Source organism: Medicago truncatula, chromosome 3 (genome assembly GCF_003473485.1).
Source record: "Medicago truncatula cultivar Jemalong A17 chromosome 3, MtrunA17r5.0-ANR, whole genome shotgun sequence".
Classification (NCBI taxonomy): domain Eukaryota; kingdom Viridiplantae; phylum Streptophyta; class Magnoliopsida; order Fabales; family Fabaceae; genus Medicago; species Medicago truncatula.
Genome location: NC_053044.1, coordinates 3,960,288 through 3,985,055, shown reverse-complemented (window position 1 = coordinate 3,985,055; position 24,768 = coordinate 3,960,288). Strand labels below are relative to the sequence as shown.

At 32.3% G+C, this 24,768-nt stretch overlaps 4 protein-coding genes across 4 annotated transcripts; 1 reads left to right on the top strand and 3 right to left on the bottom strand.

Moving 5' to 3' along the window:
• Positions 1 to 15: 15 nt before the first annotated feature.
• On the bottom strand, positions 16 to 5,375 carry LOC112419843 (protein FAR1-RELATED SEQUENCE 5). The gene is made up of 3 exons (XM_024777841.2): positions 5,292 to 5,375; positions 1,582 to 4,641; positions 16 to 734 (listed from the first exon to the last, which is right to left on the bottom strand). Exons 1-2 carry the CDS (start codon positions 5,305 to 5,307, stop codon positions 2,558 to 2,560), a joined length of 2,100 nt encoding a protein of 699 aa, XP_024633609.1. The 5' UTR covers positions 5,308 to 5,375; the 3' UTR covers positions 16 to 734; positions 1,582 to 2,557.
• A 4,565-nt stretch (positions 5,376 to 9,940) lies between these two features.
• On the top strand, positions 9,941 to 12,538 carry LOC11434284 (14-3-3-like protein B). The gene is made up of 4 exons (XM_003598420.2): positions 9,941 to 10,432; positions 11,866 to 11,988; positions 12,283 to 12,396; positions 12,518 to 12,538. The coding sequence occupies exons 1-4, from the start codon at positions 9,941 to 9,943 to the stop codon at positions 12,536 to 12,538; spliced, it is 750 nt and encodes a 249-aa protein (XP_003598468.2).
• An 8,021-nt stretch (positions 12,539 to 20,559) lies between these two features.
• Positions 20,560 to 24,677, bottom strand: LOC112416086 (putative disease resistance RPP13-like protein 1). The gene is made up of 2 exons (XM_024778592.1): positions 22,131 to 24,677; positions 20,560 to 22,044 (listed from the first exon to the last, which is right to left on the bottom strand). Exon 1 carries the CDS (start codon positions 24,601 to 24,603, stop codon positions 23,008 to 23,010), a length of 1,596 nt encoding a protein of 531 aa, XP_024634360.1. The 5' UTR covers positions 24,604 to 24,677; the 3' UTR covers positions 20,560 to 22,044; positions 22,131 to 23,007.
• LOC11415267 (putative disease resistance protein At3g14460) lies at positions 21,409 to 22,641 on the bottom strand. Its single transcript, XM_024778619.1, has one exon. The coding sequence runs from the start codon at positions 22,639 to 22,641 to the stop codon at positions 21,409 to 21,411; it is 1,233 nt and encodes a 410-aa protein (XP_024634387.1).
• Positions 24,678 to 24,768: the final 91 nt, after the last annotated feature.

Genomic DNA, 24,768 nt, shown 5'->3' with positions numbered 1-24,768 from the left:
ACAAAACAAACAATCTTCATTTTAACCAGCTAGAACTTATATTGACATCATATTTAGTGTGACAAACAACATAAAACTTGAGATACATAATGAATGAAACTAAATAAAAATCAGAAGCATCAACATTTAGATATGAAATTCATAACACATCATCATTCTAAAACCTTTCTCTACTCAATCCTGTCAATTAAAAACCTTCCAGAATTTAATAGCAGAATCTGAACTCAACAACATCTCAGAAGACACAGGATGACCAGCTGATGAGATCAAGATTGAGAAAGACTAAAATGGAATTTTGTTGAATACTAGAGGAGGTAGTTACAGCAAAACTGAAAAGAAAGAAAACAAAATATAGCAGAGGGATACTACTAGCCTAGCCAAGTGGCTCCAAAGAGAATGCTCTCTTTCCATAACAGCAGAATTCCAAGATGATTCTCTTACACCGCTTTATTCCCTTAATATAACTAATTCTCACCAAAGCTTGCTGCCAGCTCAGAATTCTAGAAACTTCTTGCTAGGTCACTTGATTCTTACATGCTTCCTTTCAAAAACTCCTCTTTTTTTGGGCCTGTCCACAAACTCCTCAAGTGCGGTCCTTCGCTATTAGGCAAAACTCCCTCATTCAAATCACCGGCCATCACTAGAAATTCTTGCAGAATTGCTGAAGTGTGTGAGAGCAGACAGCACAAAAATGTTTCAGAGGACCATTTCTTGGATGCAAACTCCACTCTAACCTGGAAAGAGAAACCGACACAAATTGGATTTTATTTCAATTCTCAGATATACACGAATCAAACATACTAAAGAAGCTAAGCATAAACAACACACGAGTGTATTGTTACAATACAATAGATTCATTTATTTTCACCCACAACAATCTTTATTTCGATGGCGTGAGCCGAAACACGGTCTTCATTATTTCTAAAAATGCATTCTTCCTAGCTAGCCTTCACTATCACAATTGTTCACTCAAGTCAACATTGTTTAGAATAAATTGATAATATTTTTAGAAAGTAAATATGTGATGATAACGCAGAAACCAACATGAACTCTCATGGACACATGATCACTCAAGTCAAATTTCATCAATATTTTGTTGATTGAATATTTCTTCATTTTTTGCTATTTCTTCTCAAATTTTTGCCCTTTTTTATGCATGTATTTTTTTGACCCAAACAAAACTGAGTGATGATAGATCCTAGACATTTTTATTTCATATAATTTTTTTTTTTACTATGAATTTAAGTATAAAATTAATCATCTGAATTTAATCACACACGCCAAGTTAGTTTATGAACCAAAATACTCAAACTATACATATCCAAAGTTCATATAGTTTATTTAACAAGGTCAATTTTCATTTGATGTTTAGTTCAATTGGTTCAAGATCTAAGTTCAATGATCTCAATAATTTTTTTTTTTTTCCAGTTATACGCGGTAGAAATTCTGAAAAAACTAAAATTGCATGACATGGTATTCAGCAGGGGATATAGAATAAAGTACAATATAATAATTAAAGCTGCAATGCTCACCAATGTAATGACAAAAAGAAAACATGAAGCATCATTTTAGACAACTCACCTGAAGATTCATTTATCACTTTGTAGTAAAAGCATGGAGTATGTGCAATCTTATGCCACTCTTTCCCTCCTTGCCCTGACAGCTTGGTTGTAGTAAAAGCATCACTTGATAGTCACTACTGAAAGCGAGGAAGGCAGTCTTTCGTCCGGTAAGGATTTAAGCCGGCGACAATCTGAAATCTCAAGGTTTTCAAGAGACGTGAGATGCTGAAGCCACTTCCCTTTTAAGCATTTTAAATAATAAAGATGGGAGATGTGTATCTATACGAGAGAAGTCGGAAGCAATGACTCTCCAATGTTCATCACGGAATCCATACGACCATCACCTCGAATTCGCAACTCTGGAAAGGGAATGCAAACCCCACCTAGTGATAGCTGAAGTAGACACTCCCAAAATAGGACACTTCAAGTATCCTTAAATTCATTGTAAATTTTCTTGTGCAAAAGCCTGCAGTTTTGGACGTCCATACACACTCAATTGATAAAGGCTAGATAGACTGTGAATTGGTGAGCATTTAGTCTATGAAGTGGAAATGAATGAAGATTAGGACAAGCATATATGGATAAACTTTGAAGAAAGGGATGACTATGTGACGCCTCTTCTGAAAAAGAAAAAGCTTTTAGATTTTTACAACCTGAGATGAAAAGACTTTTGACGACTGGGAGAGAACTAGCTGAGAGGATGTCAATGAATCACAGATATTGAATATTTGCAATTACTCAAGTGAAGTGTAATATGGTAAGGATTCATGAGGAAAGAATTCTAGATTCTCACAAGAAAGAAAAGTGAGAGATTGTAATGTTGTGGGGAGAACATTTCTTGGGTAGGATCTAAGAGAAACTTGAACTCTTCAATAGAATTAAGTCCAATCACCATCCACTCAGGATGTGATGGTCTTCTTATGCTGCTTTTCGATGTTATGACCTGAGTAAATGACACTGGGACAACTGGATTACGTCCAACCCTTTTTTTAGCATTATTTGAGCAATCTAGCTTTCTTTATACCCTGCTCCCCACCGACATCCAGAGTGTGGACATTGTTGTCAATTTTTTCCATGGCAACGGGTATGGATACATGAGACATCTCAAGTGATTCTACACCCACAAACTTTTTAGCTAACATATCATCAATTATTTTATCAGACTCTTCAAAAACTTTGGACAAAAATGTGTAAGTTTCATGAGATTTTGATGCTTTGTTGATCAATTTAATCATTTGAGGACATAAATCATTGTATCGCCTCATGAAATGAGCTTTTGTATCCAGTTCAATATGCTGCCCTTTCAAATCATGATTACTTCCCAATCTTGCATCTCTTGTCCATCGCTTCAGTATATAGTGTTGAGGAATCAGCTTAATATTCATAACATCTAATACTTTCAAAGCATGACTGCATAAGATGCCGTGTGTCTCAAATTTACGACAATCACAAGCAACCTTTTGATCCATAAGATTCCCTATTACCATCCGCTCCTTATTATTATCATAATTTGTAACAACATACAACCCTTCTTTCAAATTCTTTACGCAAGTGCCTAGATATTCCTCATATTCTTCTTGAAATTCCTCAAAGGTTTTTGGAGTGTAAATATTTCCGGCTTGTACAAGCATAGGAGCCCTTTTCATTTTCAATTTAGGCAACTTGTGTCTTGACTCATAATCGGCTTCTGATTCATTGTTCCGTATTCCATGGACAATCCTTCCAAAGTGTGAGAAAAATTGAACTAAATTTAAATCTGACTTCAAATAATTTTTCAACTCAGCATTAAAACTCTCACTTAATTGAGTAGATCTCATACCTGCAGTGAAATGTTTTCGAACATACACCCATGCCCATTTTTCCTTTAATTGAAAAATCATACGGAGCCATGAATCTTCAGAAACATTATGTTCAACAAGTAAAACATTCCATGAGTTCAAAAATTCACCTTCCTCTTCATGTAGATCAATGCATGCTTCAAAATCTGAGCAGAATTTTGAACTCTTTTGATAAAGATGGTTCACATGTGTCTGTGCATTTTCTCTTATACGCCAAGTGCACAACCCATGAAATGTTTGCGGCATAACTACAGAAATAGCCTTAGCCATTGCTTCATCTTGATCAGTTAGAAGGGTTTTAGGCTTTTCTCCACCCATTGCTTTGAGAAAAGTTTCAAATAACCATTGAAAAGAAGGGATTGTTTCATCATATAGCAATGTTGCACCAAAAACAACCATCTGCTTGTGATTATTTAGTCCAACAAATACTCCCAACGGGCGATAATCCTTATTTGTCATGTATGTCGTGTCAAAAGTGATGACATCACCGGAGCATCCATAATCGTTTATCATTTGTGCATCCGCCCAAAATACATTTGTTATTTTCTCTTCAACATCCATTTGGAAGTCATAATAGAATGAAGGATTTTCACTTTGCCGTTTGAAATGCATCAACAACGCACCCACTTCACCATACATTAGTGACCGCATCCTTCTAGTTTGAAGATAACCAACATCATCTATCCCACCATCTTGCTTGAACACATATTCCTGAAAATCTTTTCGTTTTAATCTAGATTCATCAGCCGCTACAACTTGACATGCTCGTGACTCAGATATTTGTCGATGGGAGCGAGGAGTATGAAAATACCCTGGCGGTTCAAGAAGATGATTATGTTGAGCTACAAAGTCAACAACCTTGTACTTACCAATCTTTCGATCAAGTGAAATAACCATACGTGCATCACATCCCGTTCTGGTTTCCACTCTCCCCTCTTTTGTCAAATGGTCTCGTTTGTCAACACCCCGTTTACCCTCTTTAAAGCACGTGAATCTTCTTGAAGTCAGAATTCCATCTTTTTTGCTTTTATTTCCATATTCTCGACGAATACCGAACCCAATTCTCCTACTATACTTATTATAAAATTCATATGCCGCTGCCTCAGATTCAAACTCCATTTCCAAGTGTGGTATATAATCAACAACACTCTCTTCTCCATTTTGCACAATATTCACATCAATATTGTTCCCCAATTTCTCTACACCTTCAACTATTGGAATTGTTGCCCCATTCATGTTTCCTTAAAAATTAATAGAGTCAGCTTGTCAATAATAATATAAGTAAACAACCTGCTGTGAATTCGATTAAAACTCACACCAATACTTTGATGTGTAGAGCAAAATTAGCAGCAATCAAACTAAATTAATCAAACAAACACCGATAATAAAAATAGATAAAGGAGAAGAAGAAAAAACGCATCGATATTTATTTATCGAGTTCGACCCAACAATGACCTACGTCTCAAGAAGAGAGGTCTCTCCAATTCAATATCAATGAGTTTATATTACTAAGAGATACAAGGGTTACAAAAAATTAACCTTAAACAATAAACCCTAATTTCTATCCTTATTCCAAATCTCTTCCCGTGATCAATAGACTCAATGATTTCACTCACAAATTGTCATAATAGCGATTTTAAGGTACATGCAGCACAACCATTTTGATATCTGAATGTGTAATGTGGTGTCATTATAGTCACTGAATGTATCGAAATTGCAGACACGTGTCGCTTTAGTTAGTCACTTTGGTCCTTCAAATGTGTTGTTCGTCAATTTAATCAATAACATTACAAACAAAAAGCGACACAGAGACACAATGATTGTTTACCCTAATAATATTCATAGAAAATTAAGAAAAAAAAGAAGAAGAAGAAGAAAAAACGAAAATTACCAGAAACGCTACTCATATGCGGCGGTGGGGTGTTCGGAAGGTACTCTTTCAACAGACGCTTTCAAGTTGAAGAAGAAGAAGAGGTGTGACCTTTTCTCTTAATAAAATTGATTTTAAAACTTCAAATCACAACCGTTAATTTTTAATTTGCCACATGTCAACTAGAGAAATAAGAAACGAAAGATTTCCAAGTTATCTTTTTTTCTTCAATTTTCGATTTTTCATTTTATTTTTTAAGAAACTAAATTAGCCTAACTAAAATCGACCCTGATACTTTGAAAAGGAGCACACTTTAAGGTTACAAACCAACACCACCAGATCAATTTAAGTGAGTTTTGATTTGTTTAAAGGATAAATTTTTTATTTTACTATTGCCCGTTTGTTACAGGATTTTTAAGAGGATTAATTCCGTTTGTTATAGTTTTTAAAAAAATATGAATCTTAAAAAAATGTAAAAACAACTTTAAAAGATATGTAGTTATGTGTAGATTTTTTGTAAACATTTTGTAAACTTAGGCTTTTTCTTTGGCACACTTTGTGCTTGAGATTGATATTTTAATTCATTTTGGCTTCTAACGAAATAATAGATTATTAAAAAATAAAGAGAACTTCATACCTCAGATGTTGGATAAAGTTAAACTTTATTTCTTTTGGTGGATAAAGGCAAAGAATGTAAATTGTTTCGGTCCGTCTAAGGCTTCAAGTCCATTATACTCTCATATGCCTATATACACTGGAGCATTACTTTTTCCACCCTATGCCTTTCCTCGTGCGCCCTATTTTTTTTTCTTCCAAAATTACCCTCGAATCATTCCGGATTTCATAATCCGGAATGGTGTTTTCCTTTGTTATAGGGTGAAAAGTGGAGTTACTGGTTTTTCCGGATTTTGTAATCCGAAAACTTCAAAAAATAGAGCGCGTTACATGATGTTTTTGGATTACATAATCCGGAAACCCCCTAAACACCCTTTTTCAAGGTAAAACAGTTCGGATTATATAATCCGAACTGTATCAGCACAAATTCTAAACATGTTTGTAACATGGATGATCATTTTATGGACAATATTAATCTTCATAACTCTCATCCTTCTGCTTTGGGTCATTGTTACATGTTCTTAGTCAAAAATCGGGTTTTCAGATTACTTGATCGGATTGCTCGGAAACTTGCCCAGAAAATCAGAAAAAATTCAAGGACCATGACACCCTTAGAAGGAATTTCTTACGGGACTCCGCCCCTCAAAATCCAAAATTCAATCGTTTAGATCCATTTTTAATTTTTCATATTCTCAGAAAAATCCGAAAAAATTTGCATTAGTTTTATTTGATTTTTAGAATTTTTTGGTGCTATTTTTATATTTTTATGATTTTATTTGACATGTTTTAAACATTTTTTACTTAGTTTTTTTTTGTTGTTTTTAAAAACAAAACTCAAAACTGTTAAAATTTGAGAGAGTCTGATGGCTGATTATACATAAGAATTGTTCGGATTATAAAATCCGAAATAGTAAACATGAATCTGGATTTTAAAATCCGGAATGCACAAGGGCATTTTTTGAAAAATTACAGGGCGCGGGAGAAGGCCATAGGGTGGGAAAAGTAATAGTCTATATACAACACTCCACCACAATTCCAAGTAAGTTCATTCTATCTTATAAACCTCCCAACCTCATTGTTTTCCACCTGACTTGGGCGTCAGAGCGCGTGTGCAGGTACCACCCCCTTCTGTCTCACTGACAACAGGGTTTCTTCCATGGATTCCAGCAAAATCTTCCACAACGAAGCATCTTCTTCATCAATCTGTCGTATCAATGTGAGTATTATTATCTTCCTCAAGATAACATCGTTCTAGGACATAACATAACTTTTGTCTTAGACTATCATAGTTGGTGGTCGTGCTCATTTACTTATTTTGAAATTAGTTAATTTGGCCTTATTGTCTTATTACTTAGTTGTCTTTTGTATATTTTAGTGGTCTTTTTTGGCACACCTTTTGCTAAAGAGACTACATTGTTGATGTTAATATAATTCATTTTTTGTTTGTTAAAAAAAGAAATTGACTTAATGTCAAAAAATTGATGTATTGTTGTGAAAAACAAAATCCTTTTTTTGCCAAACAAACTAAATTATGTTCCTTTTTAAGTGATTTTATTACGATAAACAAATGCAAAATAAATTTTGATTTTTTATAAAATCTCTAAGAGGAATGCTAACAACATACATTTAACACACACTTTTCAACACACTCTCTTTGATTGGTTAAAATTCACATGGGTCCCACCAAATCATGTGCACATGATTTGGTGGGACCCATGTGAATTTTAACCAATCAAAGAGAATGTGTTGAAAAATATGTGTTGCTAGTATTTCTCAATCTTTAAATAATAATCTCTAAGTTATTCAATGTCAAAATCATTTTGTTTTAATCGGTAACAAACATATCCTTAGTTCCATCTATAGCTTTATATATAAAAAAAATATACTCTTTTCGTCTCACAATATTTGTGTCTTTAGCATTTTTCTTTTTCTCAAAATAATTGTTACTCTTGAATACCAATGTAACATTTATTATTTTTTTCCATTATTATACCCTTATTTATTGAATTTCATCCAACTTAAGTACCCCACTAACTACAACTAATAAGAATGTTTTAGTAAATGATATTAATTTTATCATTGAAATTAATACAATTAATCATTTTCTTAACAAACCTTAAACGACTATGATTTAGAGTTGGAGGGAGGAGCTTTTATTAGGACCCAAATTATCTTATGTGCTTCCCCTTATTTTACTTTCTTTGTTCTAATTAGAGTTGTTCCTCCATCATTATGTATTGTTGATCGCAAGCATGAAAATAAAATCAATGATCGAGATTGAGAAGACCGTCCAGTGGCAGGAGAGGATCTCGATTCCTTTTTCATCATGCTTTGAGTTACTAGAATATAAATTACGTTCTTTTTTACAAGAATACAAAATGCCTAATTATATATTTGATCTTTTAGCTTCTCTATTAGTTTTGTTTTGGTCTTTTGACTAATATTTAGTTTAGTTTTGTGTCATTTAAGATTGAGGATTATGTTTATATTTAAGAAGTACACAAGAGTTTCACTGGTATAATAAACACTTATTAGCTCAAAGATTTTAAGTAGGCAGTTATCCACTTGACTTAAAAACCTGGTTAGAGAGAGGATTTTAACCTCAATAGATATTAAATGATTTAATGGTTTAACCCCATTTAAAATATATTTAAATTAAAATATAACAAACGTATATAAAAATCAGAAGCCCCAAATTCATTAAAGTCCAAAATTCAAAATTCTCACCCTGGGGAAACCATTTCCCCCAAATTTTCACATAAACTCTTTCTTATCACTATCAACCAGCTCATGAAACCCAAATTCATCATCATCAACCCTCTCTCCTCACCGTCGACGTGGAACCCTCACTGAAACCCTTTCTCACCGTGAAACATTCAACATCAACCCTAACCCTCACCAAAAACTTTCATTCACTACTTTTATTAACTTTACCACTTGTTCTCTCTCTCTCTCTCTCTCTCTCTCTCTCTCTCTCTCTCTCACTAACTCATTCTGACGTGAATTCGGTTGCTTAGAAGCTGCCGGAGCCACTTATTGTCATGCCTTGTTCACCGCACGACCACTCTCCACCCTCGTCAGCCTCAAGCGTTACATGGCCATCAACTTCTGCTTGGTTTCTCGCCGAACCACATCGTACCAGAAGAGGTATGCTCTGATACTACTTGTAACATCCCATACCATTTTCAGAATTGCTGACTGACCCCACAGATCAACACGAGTCTTTTCACCTTGTTTTGTCCATACTCACACGCTTTTTGGGAAACTTTCCAGAAGGTCACCCATACCAAAATTGCTCCAAGTCAAGCATGCTTTATTGTGGAGTTCTTATGATTTGTGTTGTCGAAAAAAAGATGCATCTTGTTGGTATATGTAGTACCAAACAATTCTTATGTAAAATTGAGATACCTTTGAACAATTTTTTCTATAATAAAGATTGTTGTTGATGTCATTAAAAAAAGAATTTGTATTATATTTTTTTTTTTGTTATATTGGTGTCATTGAAATAAATAATCATGATTAGTTTGGTTTGTTATAACTTAAAAGCAACAAACATTTATATTTTTAGTTTTAATCCATATCAAAATTTCATACAAAAAACACCGTTAATAATTTTCAAACGTTGACGTAACGTGCCCGTCTTTTCGCTAAGTCGTAATAAAATCATTTTATGAATAATAATTTATTTTTTCAAATACAATAATTCAAAAGGATTTTTTTTGTTAGAAAATCACATGGATCTTTTGAAAGTCGGTTTTTCTCTCATCTAAATAGGATTTTAAGTTAGAAAAAATAAAAGCGTAAATATATGCTGAGATTCAAAAGATTAAGATGAGGTAAAATTGTGTTTTAGTTGATCATTAACTTGCATAATAAGATAATTAGAGAAAGATTTATTTTGTTACAAAACACAAAGTTAATACATATCTTTTACGCAAATTACTCAATTCAGTTATTTCATTCGTATGTGTATATATAGGTATCGTGACTCTCACAATCACACACTCACACTCGATCGAAAAACAAAACAGTCAAACAAACGAGAGAAGAGAATCATGGGTTTTACGGTCGCAGAGAGACTAAGGAGAGAAGAGTATGTGTTCCATGCAAAACTAGCACAACAAGCGGAACGCTACGAGGAGATGGTTTCCTTCATGCAGAAGATAGTTGTAGGGTACACACCAGCCTCAGAGCTTAGCTTGGAAGAGATGAACCTACTATCTGTCGCTTACAAGAACGCGACCGAACCACTTCGTGCGGCGTTGAGAATCCTTTCGAAGGAGGAAGAAGGTAGAAAGAATGAAGATGATCACTTTGTGCATGTTAAGAAATACAAGTCCAAAGTTGAATCCGAGTTGGAGAATGTTTGTGGTAGTATTCTGGAGTTGCTGGATTCGAAACTTATACCTTCTGCTTCATCGAGTGAGATTAGGGTTGTTTATTATCAGATGAAAGGTGATTATCAAAGGTATATGGCTGAGTTTAAGATTGGTGATGACAAAAAATCTGCTGTTGAGGATATTATCTTGTCTTACAAGGCTGCACAGGTTTTTTTTTTCTCTAAACCCTAACCCTAAAAAAAAAGTTGTTTTATTTAGTTATTATTATTACTAGACTTTCCACCCGTGCTGCCGCACGGGTCATATACATTGTAGATATAGTAGACAAAAACAAATCTCAATGCATATTAAAGAGAATGAAATATGTGGTCCCAAATATATGCAGATGTTGGAATTTGAACCTCAGACACCACGCTTATTCACCAAAAAAATATTAATTTTTATCAATCGTGTGTTACTTCATTCTTTTGTTAAAATTATATGTCAATATTATATTATTGGTATGTTACTTCGTATTTTTTTTTTTTTTTTTGAAAAAATGTTACTTCATTCTTTTGTAAAAATTATATGTTAATGTTATATTATGTACCTAAAAATAGTTCATTCTTAACCTCAACATGTAAAATGTTTTATTTAAATAATTTTCCTTTTATCGAATATTTGGCATTTACCGTAAATGATATCCTTTAACTGTTTGTTGAAATGTTTCTTCCACCTGTTTATATAGATTGCAAAATTCAGGTGCATTTTGTGGTAAATATTTAACAAAGAGAGTTCAGTTCTAATCTGGATGAAAAGTGTAATATTAACAAAAAAAATGTTGCTATAATCTTTCAAAACCCTTTTATTCCAATAGGGCGATTTGTTTTGTTGAAGAAATAGGGCGATTTGTTTTGAAGAAATAGGGGAAATAAAGCGATGCCGATTTGCTTTGTTCGTGAAAATAGGAGATTAGGTGTGAGCATTGGCGTTGTTCATGAAAATAGAAGATTAGGTGTGAGCATTAGGGTTAAAACGGTAAAATTATGCAACAGGGTTTAGGTTAAAATTAGGGCTCATGAAAATATGAGATTAGGTGTGAGCATTAGGGTTGTTCATGAAAATATAAGATTAGGTGTGAGCATTAGGGTTAAAACGGTAAAATTATGCAATAGGATTTAGGTTAAAATTAGGGCTTACGGGTTACCTTTAATATATAAGAAGATTAGGCGAGAGCAATAGGATTGTTCATGAAAATAGGAGATTAGGTGTGAACATTAGGGTTAAAACAGTAAAATTATGCAATAGGGTTTAGGTTAAAATTAGGGCTTACTTGTTAACTTTAATATATAAGAAGATAAGAAGATTAGGAGAGAGCATTAGGATTGTTCATGAAAATAGGAGATTAGGTGTGAACATTAGGGTTAAAACAGTAAAATTATGCAATAGGGTTTAGGTTAAAATTAGGGCTTACATGTTAACTTTAATATATAAGAAGATTGTTCATGAAAATAGGAGATTAGGTGTGAACATTAGGGTTAAAACAGTAAAATTATGCAATAGGGTTTAGGTTAAAATTAGGGCTTACTTGTTAACTTTAATATATAAGAAGATTTTTAATTTGAAAGATTTATTAACTAATTTGTTGTGATTGTTTGAAGGATATTGCTGCGGCAGATCTTCGATCTTCTCATCCTATAAGATTGGGTTTGGCTTTGAATTTCTCGGTTTTCTATTATGAAATTCTTAACCGGTTTGACGAAGGTCTTGACATGGCTAGACAGGTTTGTGTTAATCCAATCTTGTTTGTTTGTTTTGCAATGACTATGAGGGATATATGCACTATGAAGTTATACTAATAGTTGTGTTCTTCCATTAATTTGTGATGAATGTTTTCTATGAAGCACGGATACGTCAACAATGATAATAGTTTGAGAAAATTAATAATATTGCATGTAATTATATGTGTCGGTGAATGAACAAAGACCTATTCTTATCAAATGCTTTATGTGTCTCTCTTTTCTGTTCATGTTTGGCTTGTACATGTACTGAATCAATTTTCTTTTCCTTGTTGATAGGCTTTAGATGAAGCACGTAATGAGCTCAAATTGGGAGATGAATACTACAAAGACAGCACGGTTCGCATGCAACTTTTGAGAAACAACATCATCCTCTGGACTTTTGATGACATGGTAAAATGTCTATACAATAATCATCACGTCAAAGCATTTTGATTAATAATCATTGATCTCTTTATAATATTATCCAAAGTTGATCATAATCTAAGTTAAAGCTATATTTGGCTTCTTGCAGGACCAGCTAGACGAGCATTGAGCACTGATATTCCATATAGGTTGACGGACGGGGTGTATTCTTCCTCTGAAGGAGATGTGCTATGAATGTCATTTTAGTCATTCCATATAAGTATTATTTAAGAATCACCCTCATTAGGTCCATTTTGCTTTTGATTTTAGTCATTAGCTAGGAGGACAGGGATGGTCTTTTTGTTGTTGGTTTCAGTGTTGTAGGTGCTCTTTCTTCAGGTTTGGTTGGGGTGTTTTTGGGCATTTTGTGTGTTCCATTCCTCATGTACATTGATTACCTTTTTCTTATATATCTATATATATCTATTTGCCATTCAACAAAATAAAAATAAAAAATCACTCTGACCTTTTTAGGTTTATTTTTCATGTCTAATGATTTGAATATTTTGTCTGAATTGGAGATCCAATTAAATTATATCTCATGCATTCTTCTTTTTCCTACAGTTTTCTTGATAGTATCTATAGAGTAACACCAAACATTAATCTTCATACTTGGTAAAATAAATGAGCACCATAACGCCACCATTTATGCCTTGGGCTCGAATATATAATTTGTTTCGAGAAAGACATACTTACCAAATCGATCTCTTGCTCGGTCACCACACTGTTTAATAATCGAGTATTTTGTGATACAATACAAAACCTTTCAAACGATGAGCCTGAAAAGTGAAGGGTTAGCTAACTCTAACCTTTCAAGCTATGTTGCTTTCTTGTACTTAAAAATGTTAATATTTTTGTTGCAAATATATCTAATAAGATTTGATTCACCATTAGAAAAATAGATCTTCAGATTCACAATTTAAATTTCGATTTGACAACTATGCTCTGAAGACATTGAATCATATTTTAAAAAGGATCGTTTGTTTTCGCAGACCTTACATCCTTCCAAGAAGCTCTTACATGTGATATTCTCTTCCTAGAAAGGCCATCATATTTTTTAATAACTGCCAAGCTCTTTTTGTCCTTTACTAGGATAACATAAAAAAAATCTTATTTACTAAGACAGAACTATGAAAGACTTGGCTATGTCTAGTTCAAAAAGACAGTTCTTTTTTTTTTTTTTTTAAAGACAATTCCAGTTTGGTTTGGGACGAACCGTTATAGTTTAGTTCAATTTTACCGACTGCTTTAAAGATCAGATCGATTTTCTTTCTAAACCGAACCATGAAGTGAATATAAGTCATACGCATCCGCTATTTATATGGCGAATGGGGATAATGAGTATAAAACAACAACATTAATTTTTCTAGAAATTTTAGTTTTGATTAAAATTATAGGTATGAAAAATTTGCAGTTTCATATCATAACAAACTATATTTATCATAGACAAATTAGTTTAAAAAATAGAATAACAATGTATTAAAGCCTAAATTTCAAGTGCAATTTTTTTTTTCAATTGAAAAATTTTGACATCTAAAAAAAACTTGATTTTTACAATCTTTTAAATCTTTATACATGACTAGCGATGTGTCCGTCTTTTCGCTCTTTTTATTGCGCTAACGTTTGAAATCTATAAACGGTGTTTTTTTTATAAAATTTTGATTTTGATTAAAACTTTAAAAAATATAAATGTTTGTTGTTTTCAAGTTATAAAAAATCAAACTAACCATGATTATCTATTTCAACGAGACCGACAATAATATAATATAACAACAATTTTATTATAGAAAAAGTTGTTTAAGGGTATGATTGAAATGATGAAAAAGTAAGTATTACTATACTTATGTGTATGTGTTATTTATATTGAAAAGTAAGGGTATTTTTGAAAGAAAAAAAAAATTCAACCCAAAAGTGCTGAAAGGATAGTATAGATCTATTTGTTATGTGTTATTTATTGAGTGGTATATTTATAGATACCGAGAGCATCTTCTTAAAAAAATAATATTGAGAGAATCACTTAAACAATAAATTATAAAGAGCTTTAAACTCACCTAAACTTTTTTTTTTTTTGTCAAGTAGTCTAGTGGCTAGAGCTCACACAATTTAATTGTGGAGAAGTGGAGTGTCCGGAGTTCGAACCCCGGCTCCTGCATATAATATGCAATATCCATACCAACTGAACTAAGCTCACGGGATAACTCATCTAAACTTTAACCACGTGAAAAAATATACTAGAGATTAGAGATTAAATTGATCCTTCACCATTTATCACTAACAAAGATCTCAAAGGCAACAACAAGAATCAAGAATTCATTTTACAAGAGTTTCAAAATTTAATTCCTGAAGAACTTAACAAGTTTATTATTAGATTGGAAAAAAATAATAATGATGCAACAATTGCTACATCGATGATTTTTTCAACCCAGTAAACCTATTAAGTCTTTTGGAATCAAAATTTGTAACTGTTATAAAACTAATTCATCAATTGTCTTATGCCTTTTAGATATTTGTTAATGAAGATGAGTGAAGGGTTTGTTGACACACCATGAAGCAAAACAACCCGCAGTTGAAGAACAATTATGCTATATTTGTTAATGAAAATCATGTTTTATATGAAAAAAGAAGAAGAAATAATAGGAGAATATATAGTGGAAGATTTATTTTAATGATTTTGGCATAAAATAAGGAGAAAAGGATCGTATTTGTTGCAGTTTCTATTCCAAAGGCTAACGTGGAGAGACAAAATTGGCTATCTATCTATCTATATACCACATCCACATCCTTGAAATATTGCAGAAGCTCTTTTTTCTTTGTATCAGTTTGCTCAAATTCATGTAGCCTTGACAATATGAATGATTCAATCTATTCCTCAATCATAAAATGTCTATCGAGTTTTCTTTTTGTTAATCTATGTTAGCAAACATTGTTAAGGGTGATGACATGTCCCGTAAAGTGTAAACCTAAGAGGATTTTTATCATCCCAAAATAAAAATAATTGTTCGTCTAATATTATAAGCTTGTTACGAGTGCATAAAATCGTAAAATCGATAGAAATTCTAAAGGATACACGCAAATATAAGATGGTAAAATCGATGGATTTTTTTTTTTTATTGTCTTTTCCCATAATATACATGCAACATCGAACCAACTTTATTGAATTAAACCGTTTACACAATAATTTCATTGAACAAGAGTACGGTACATAATTTGCATAACAACTATGACATGGATTTCTTCTAAAAACAACAAAAAAAAACTAAGATTTGTGAATAACCCAGACGTATCCATTAATCTCAAGTGTAGGTTTCTTCACCATCTTGAAGGCTGGAGTTGTTTTCCGAGCGAATTTACGAGCGACTTTTCTTGGTGCTTGAACTCCAGTAGACTTGATCTTTTGCTTGCTCTTTTCTGACCCAAAGAGTTTTTGCTTAACGATAGCCATTAACAACTGCCGAGTTTGAGTGTTGAATTTTATGTGTGAAGTGAAGTAAACTATGATCTGGGGATGTTTATTTATAGCACTAACTAAAATATTCAATTTGGATTACATAAATTTATGACCGTCGGATGACTATGTTATCAACGATCACAAGCTTCGATCCGTGTGACTAGTTTTTTTTTTTTTTTTTTTTTTTTAAAAGCAGTGAAATTTATCGGATAAGTTAGTTTTTTTTAGGGATGGATTAGTTTTGCTTTTTAAAATATATCGGAAATGTTTGTTACAAGACCATATCTTTCAAAATATTACAGCATTTTAGTTTTTTTTAAGGTATAACATTTTAGCAAAAAAACAGTGAGTGGTCGTCTTTCCGATCTTTTTATTGCGCTAACGCTTTAAAATTATTAGGCTTACGTTACCCTCTCTTGTTTAGAGGGTAATTACACTCTCATGATATCAATCAATCAAAATATAATATACATAGAAAACACTAAATGTCAAATAAATGAGTAGATTTTTTCTAAAAATAAAAGAGTTAATCTATTTTTTTTTACCAAAAAAGTGTTAATCTTAATCTTTTTTTGTAAGGAGAGTTAATCTTAATCATATAGTAACTTTTAATACTTTAAATTTTTATTTAATTATATTAAGGTGTTCAATCTTAATTAATTTACACTACAAGACTTATAACAAATAAAATTTTACATCAAATTTTTTTTTTTCATCTGGATATCCTTAAATTCATCACTTACATTCATAAAATTTCTTTCATTCTAAAACCCCGAACGTGAGAACAAAAACATCTCATTCATTCAAATTTCTTCTTCTTTATTCTTCCAAATTGATCAATTCTTGTTTCTTTTTCATTCTTCTTCCCATTTTGATTGTTCAATTTTGTCGTTCCAAACTGCCGCAGTTTCCAATTATAGTGAGAATTGTCGTTGTTTCTAAAACCGTGTCAGGTATCGTGACTTTTTTTTTTATTTAAGCGGCCAACCTAATAAAATCTGCTAACACGTATAGACCTGCCTCACTATCATCCAAAACATTTAAGTCCAAACAAAAGAACAAAAGCCTCATCACATAACAATTTCAGCAGCAACCGAAAAAAATGCTAGCAAACTCCCACAACATCACAGCGGCAACACCTGCTAGCAGTCCTCAAAGTACAACAGATGACTTACTCAATTGTTATAATTAACTACCTCACAACAAAGAAAAATCAAATCAAAAAGAAAAATCAAATCACCATACTTGACGTGGTACTGGAAATAACGAAAATTCACACGATATTTGGAATCAAACAAACGACGACGATTCTCACGAAAATTAAAAAATGCGGCAGTTTGGAACGACAAAATTGAACAATCAAAATGGGAAGAAAAAATTTTATGAATGTAACTGATAATGAAATTTGATGAATGAATCAAAATTGAACAATCAAAATGCGGCAGATGAATGAAATTTGATGTGAAATTTGAATTTTTTTAAGCCAATCATGTAGCGTAAATTAATTAAGATTGAACACCTAAATGTAATTAAGTCAAGATTACATATACATCTTTTTTCTCATTTTTTTTTTATTAAAAAATACATTATTTTATTTTTAAAAATATATTTTTATTAAAAATGAAAAAAATTCAGAAATATGATGAAGATGTTCATCATCTTCATCTTCTTCCTTTGAATCTTCATCATCTTCTTTAAATAAAATAAAAAAATTCTACTAAAACATATCTTCAAATATCGTGAATTAATGTTATATTCACCTCAAATCTTCTTTTAAACACAAAATTCAAAACCTTAATTTCACAAATGTTGCAAGGTGGATGGTGGAGGCTTAGTCACCGGCGGAAGGGTTAGGCTTTACGAAAGTTAAGATTGTTCTGGAAACAAAAAAATTGATGTGCAAAGCTGCTCTCAATTTTGGGGTTATTTTTATGCCGGATTTGAATATTGAGTTAAAAAAAAAAAATAATAATAATAATATACGGTGTGATAATTTATATAACTAAATCTTTTTTTTTTTTTTGTGATGAAACTAAATCTCTTTCTCCAATAGGGTTTTGATTTTTGTGTTTAAAAGAAGATTTGAGGGGAACATAACATTAATTCATGATATTTGGAGATATATTTGTGTAGAAATTTTTTTGATTCTACGAAGATGATGAACATCTTCATCATAATTCTGGATTTTTTCATTTTTAATAAAAATATATTAAAAAAAAATATGTGTATGTGCTTTTATGAGAGATAAAAGACCAAAATGGAAAAAAAAAATAAAGATAAAGGACCAAAGTGTTACAAATAAATAAGATAAAAGACCTATAATGTAATCCTGTCTATAATTTAATAAAAATTAAAAGTATTAAAAGTTACCTTATGATTAAAATTGATTTTTTTTTTTTTTAGAAAAAATTGAGTCATTTATGACATTTAATGTTGTCAATATATATTACATTTTGATTGGTTGATATCATGAAGGGGTAAATACTCTCTAAACAAGATAGGGTAATCTAGAATTATTATTATTTTTTTTTAATTTTTTTTTTTATGAAATTTTGATTTGGATTAAAACTAAAAATATAAATGTTTGTTGCTTTCAAGTTATAACAAACCAAACTAATTCCCTAAATAAAAAAAAACAAACCAAACTAATCATTATTATTTATTTAAACGACACTAACAATATAACAAAAAATTATAATCTAAATTCTTTTTTTTAATTACACCAACAACAATTTTAATTATAAAAAAAATTGTTTAAAAGTATAATTGGGATAATGAAAAAGTTAGTATATATATACTCATCTAGTTGTTACATTTTTTAAATAATAAAGGAAAAAAAACACAGACACGCGCGCGCGCACACACAAACATATATATATATATTCATATCGTGTCTGTTATATTTTTTTAATATTTAAATTTATTCTTATATATATGTCTGTTTTTTGTTTTCCTTTATCATTTAAAAAATGTAACAAACGAGATGAGTATATTTATATTTACTTTTTCATTATCTCAATTATACCCTTAAACAACTTTTTCTACAATAAAGATTGTTGTTGGTTTCATTGAAAAAAAACAAATTTAGATTATATTTTTTTGTGTCATTGAAATAAATAATCATGGTTAGCTTGATTTGTTATAACTTGAAACAACAAACATTTATATTTTTACTGATATTCTATTGTCACCTTTGAAAAAAAGATGCATCTTGTTGATATATGTAGTAGCAAACAATTCTTATGTAAAATTGAGATACCTTTGAACAATTTTTTCTATAATAAAGATTGTTGTTGGTGTCATTAAATAAAGAATTTATATTATATATTTTTTTATATCGGTGTCATTGAAATAAATAATCATGATTAGTTTGGTTTGTTATAACTTAAAAGCAACAAACATTTATATTTTTAGTTTTAATCCAAATCAAAATTTCATAAAAAGAACATCGTTAATAATTTTCAAACGTTGGCGCAACGTGCCCGTCTTTTCGCTAGTCGTAATAAAATCATTTTATGAATAATAATTTATTTTTTCAAATACAATAATTCAAAAGGATTTTTTTAGGTATATTTTCCATGTCTCCTGCAATCTTCTTTCCCGATAGTATCTATAGAGTAATTAACACGAAAGATTAATCTTCATACTTGATAAAATAAATGAGCACCATAATCTGATTTATGCCTTGGGCTCGAATATATAATTTGTTTCGAGAAAGACATACTTACTAAATCGATCTCTTGCTCGGTTACAACACTGTTAAATAATCGAGTATTGTGATACAATACAAAACCTTTCAAACGACGAGCCTTAAAAGTGAAGGCATTAGCTGACTCTAACCTTTCAAATGACGTTGCTATGTTGCTTTCTTGCACTTAAAAATGTTATATTTTTTGTTGATGATATATATCTAGTAAGATTCGATTCACCATTAAAAAAATAGATCTTCAGATTAACAATTTAAATCTCGATTTGACAACTATGCGATATTGAATGACATTGAAAAAAAGATCGTTTGTTTTCGCAAAAACCAATCTTTACCTTGATGATGTGAGCCAATCCACTGCCTCTAACTGTAATAGGTCTGGCTGCTAGGCCTTACATTTTTCCAAGAAGTTCATTTAATTTGTCCTTACTAGGAAAACATAAAAAAATAAAAAAATAAAAAATCCCTAAGGTTTTGTATGGAAGATTAATAAGTGACATTAACTTATTTACTAAGACAGAACTTGGAAAAACTTGGCTATGTCTAAGTGGAAAATCAATACAATCTAACCCACCATACTAACTGCACTTGAAAAGAATGGAACTATGATGGTTGTTCACGAATTCAGTTCGTGAACTATATCTGTCACAACTCAGTTCATTTGGTGCAATTCAGTTTGATTTAACTGTTTTTGTTTTTTTTAACTCTTATATTTGATTCGGTTCAGTTTAATTTTCTTTTTATATATCCTAATTTCAGTTTTACTATAACAATTTGGTATAGTTCGGTTCGCAAAGAATCAGTCCAGTTCAAAAAGGTACAGTTTAAGTGTCATGAGCAAAGGATAGAAGACATGCAAATGGCAAAGTCTACTGATATTGTCACCTTTGAAGGATGACTGCCGAGACACTCCGGCAAGATACATATGATTGCAACATCTTTAGTTCAGTAGTAAAATCTAGTTTACTGTTTTCATTTTCACCTCAACTAATAAACATAAGAGAATGGAAATTCAACATTTCGCTCACCATTTTCGTTTACAATAGTTCAGTAGTCAAAACACTATTTTCATTATTTCTTTAAGAGACTAATGAAAATAGTGTTTTAAGAAACTTTATTAAAACGAATAAGATCACTTGTCTCTATCACAATTATTGACTACATTTGTCTTCCATATACTTCTTAGGAATTTATAAACACAGATTTTAGAAATTGAAAACTGAATATTTTTAGAAAGTTAATACATGATGATGGCAAAAAACAAACAAGGACTCACCTCACCTAGTCACTCATATGATCACTTGTCTGTTGATAATTAAACATGGAATGTGAGAAATTTTAGGCCACTCTTTCCCTCCATTGCTTTTGCAACTTGCTTCCAGTAAAGGACACTTCTTGATGGTCAATACAGAAAGAGAAGAAGGAAGTCCCTCTTCTGGCAAGGATTCGAGTTTTCGACAGTATGCAATCTCAAGGTTTTCAAGAGATGTGAGATGCTGCAGCCACTTTCCATCCAAGCATTTTACATCAAGAAGATTATATATGTATAGTGACACCAGAGAATTTGGAAGCAATGGCACATTCATTTCCATAAGTGCATTCAAAAGATCATCACCTCCAATGCGCAATGTTGTAAGAAAAGTGAGCCTTTGCAAAATCCACTCACTGATAGCTCTTGTCCAAGAACTTCCGCGACTGCAGACGTTTAAACTTCGTAAATTGATAGGTAAACCTTCATTTGCAAAAGACACAAGATTTGGAAGATTTTGAATAGTTAATTGTTTTAGGCCAGTGAAAATATTGATTGGTTCTGGAAGTGAATTAAGCTTGTCACACATTGACACATTCAAATAGGTAAGATTAGGTGCGCACTAAATTCATTTGTGGAAAACGACTCAAGTTCAGAACAAGAACGTATGCTCAAATACTGAAGAAACAAGAGACTTTGTGTTGGATTTTCCGCAATTGAAATGAGTTTCAGATGTTCACAACGCATAATTCTAAGACTTTTGAGCACAGGAAGAGAGCCTAGAGTAAAAGATGTCAATGAATGACAACTATTGTGTATTTCCAATTCCTCAAGTGATTTGTAATTACACAAAGATTCATGAGGAAGGAATTCTAGATTCTCACAATCACGTAAAGTGAGTGACCGCAAAGTTGTAGGTAGACCGTCTCTAGGGAATGAAGCCGAGGAAGGAATTCTCGAGAGGGTTAAGTCTAGGATCAAGTTGGTGCAGTTGAGCACAAGTGATGAATGAAAGTTTGTTGGTATGTTTTCTGTGAAGTATAACATTGAGTTAGGAAACAATAGAGGACAGCCAGATAATTCAAAAGTTGAGGAAATTTGGTTTATAGGTAAGGTTCCTTTAAGTTTTGGACAATCCTTTAGAGATAGATGTAACAAATTTGGAAAATCTGTTGTTGTATCTCCAATCAAGTTCCAGTCCTCCCACTCTGGCATATCTCTGAAGCGCAAAACCTGCAAGGAGGGAAATGGTTGAAATAAAGAGGAACTAGAACTACTTCCATAGAATTCAGCACCAACAATCTTCACTGATTTCATACCAGAAATGTATAGTTCCCTGAGACCAAGTAGTTGTCCAAGTGGTGGAAGTGACCAACAATGATCACAATCACTTATGCACAAGTACACCATATGAGCAAATGAAGAATCACCAAACCAATTCGGAAAGCTAGTTCCACCATAGGATTTTATGGTTAGTTTCTTCAAACTTGAAGGAGGTTGTAGTTGTTCAAGTACAAGTCTTTCAATTTGTGTATCCAAAGTAGCACCGTAATCCCATTCTAACGATAACTCATCAACTTTCTCTTTGCTTTTCAAATTGGCTCGAAAAGCTTCAAAGGGATCAGTAACATTTTGTAGTTTTGAAATGGAAAGTTTACCTTGTAGATTGGTGAAGTTTTTTAGCTCTCCAACCTTCAAACCGTCTTGCGATTTGCTGACAATAAAGGCAGACAAAGTTTGAAGATTTTGTAGTTTGGCTATTTGTGAAGGCATGTACTTCAAGTTTGTGCCACAAATATCAAGGTGTCTTAGATTGATCAAATTTCCCATATCCTCAGGCAATTCAATTAGTAACCAACATCTGGACAACAACAAAGTCTGCAAATTGTAGAGCTTGCATGTTTCATATGGCAACCTTTGAATTTTAGTGTTGGAAAGATCCAGATATCGGAGATGAATCAAGTTTCCAAGATATTGAGGCAGATCGGTGATATTAAGGTAGTATGACAAGGACAATACCCGTAGAGGTCGTATTTCTGATAACAAGTCATGTAAAACCTTGTTTGATAAGAAATATTTAGCATAATGTTGGTCTGGTAGCCACTCTAGTCTTACTGGTAACGATATGAATGTTCGAAGGCGTTTCGATTCATAGAGGCTGTCAAATTTATTGAAAGAGTTATACTTGCCTTTGTTTTATGACAAATGACGTACTCTTTCGACACTTTCTTGTAACTTTCGGTCGCCATACCTGATACAGTATGAAGATGAAACCATTGTAGCTAAATCATTAATGAGGTCATGCATTTTGTAGTGTACACAATCATTGACTGACCATCGATGTATAAGTGACCTCGATACTAGTTCATCAAAGTATTCATCAGCCACTTCTTCCATAGTTTTTCCACTTTTGGACTGGTGTACAAAGCCTTCTGCAATCCACAGCTGAACCACCATCTGTTTTTCTAAGATGAAGTTCTTAGGAAAAATCGAACAATAAGTGAAACATTGCTTTAAAGGAGAAGGTAGATGATGATAACTCAATAGCAAAGCCGGAAGCACCTTAACATTTGGTAAATCCCAAATGTTGCTTTTTAATACCTTGTTCCAGCGATTTTCTGATAACTCGGATCGAAGAAGACCGCCTAGTGCTACTGCAGCTATTGGTAAGCCATCACACTTTTTCACAATTTCTTTGCCAATAAATTCTAGGTTCGACCGGTTTCTGCAATTATATGGTCCAAATGCATGTTTGGCAAGTAAAGACCAGCAATCTTCGCTCGCCAAAGGCAGCAAATGGTAGATAGGAAAAGAGGTTTGCATAGACCTTGCAACACTTTCATCTCGTGTCGTGACAATGATTCTACTTCCCTTTTCACCAGCACTAAAAATGTCCATTAGATTATTCCAATCAACATAGCTTCCATCCCAAATATCATCTAGTACAAGTAAAAATCTCCTATTTCTTAAGCTTTGTTGCAATTCCACTTGTAGAATGTTGAGGTTATTTGTGTCTACAGGTTTAAAAGTAATAGATTCAAGAATTACTTTAGTAACCCTACAAACATCAAAATCCTTTGAAATATATGCCCAAGCTTTAAGATCAAAATTGTCTTCTACTTCATGATCATTGAAAAGGAGTTTAGCTAGTGTTGTTTTTCCAAGCCCTCCCATGCCTACAATGGAAATCACTCCTATTTTACTTCCACTTACACTACCATCTTCTAAAAGCAAAAACTCTTTAAGTTTCTTCTTTTCATCATCTCTACCACAAATAGAAGATTCATCAACAACAACAGAACTTGTAGGATTTCCATACCAAATACTATTGGAAACACCTTGTTTAAGTTGCAGGATGTCTTTTTGCAATGCAAAATGCTCTAATCTCTGAAACAATTCATGTATTCTAGAATAGATAGCTTCCGGAAACCGTTTAAAAGGAGAAGAGTAAAGATATATGACCTGATCAATGATGGTTTGACTTTGAGGGCAACCTTCGATTTTCCACCGCAAAGCCTCAGTGTTGATCTCATCAAGCAAATCATCAGCATCAAAAACAACATGTGTGAGCTCATCCAGCCATTCTTTGACAGCAGGGTTGGTGATTTGCTTCTCCTCAGCATCATTCAACACAGCTTGAAGACTTAACAGTGTTATTTTCAGCTTTTTGAGGAGTGAAACATCAAGTTCCTTGCTATGAAAGAAATTTAAAAACTCGTTGGAAACGATCTTGTTTAATAGCACCTCTACCGAAGCCGAAAGGAATGCTTCTCCTACAAATGCAGCAGCCATGTATGTATGTTTTTTCTTGGTTCAATAGGATGATGACAAAGTAGAAATTGGCTAACAAGAAAATCAGTGTGGAAATAAACTATGTTTCCTTCTAGCAAAGGTTGTTTATGCGAAGTCAAATAAATTGCTAAAGGTTGCTTTCTTATTGAGCATAGTCACTCTAAT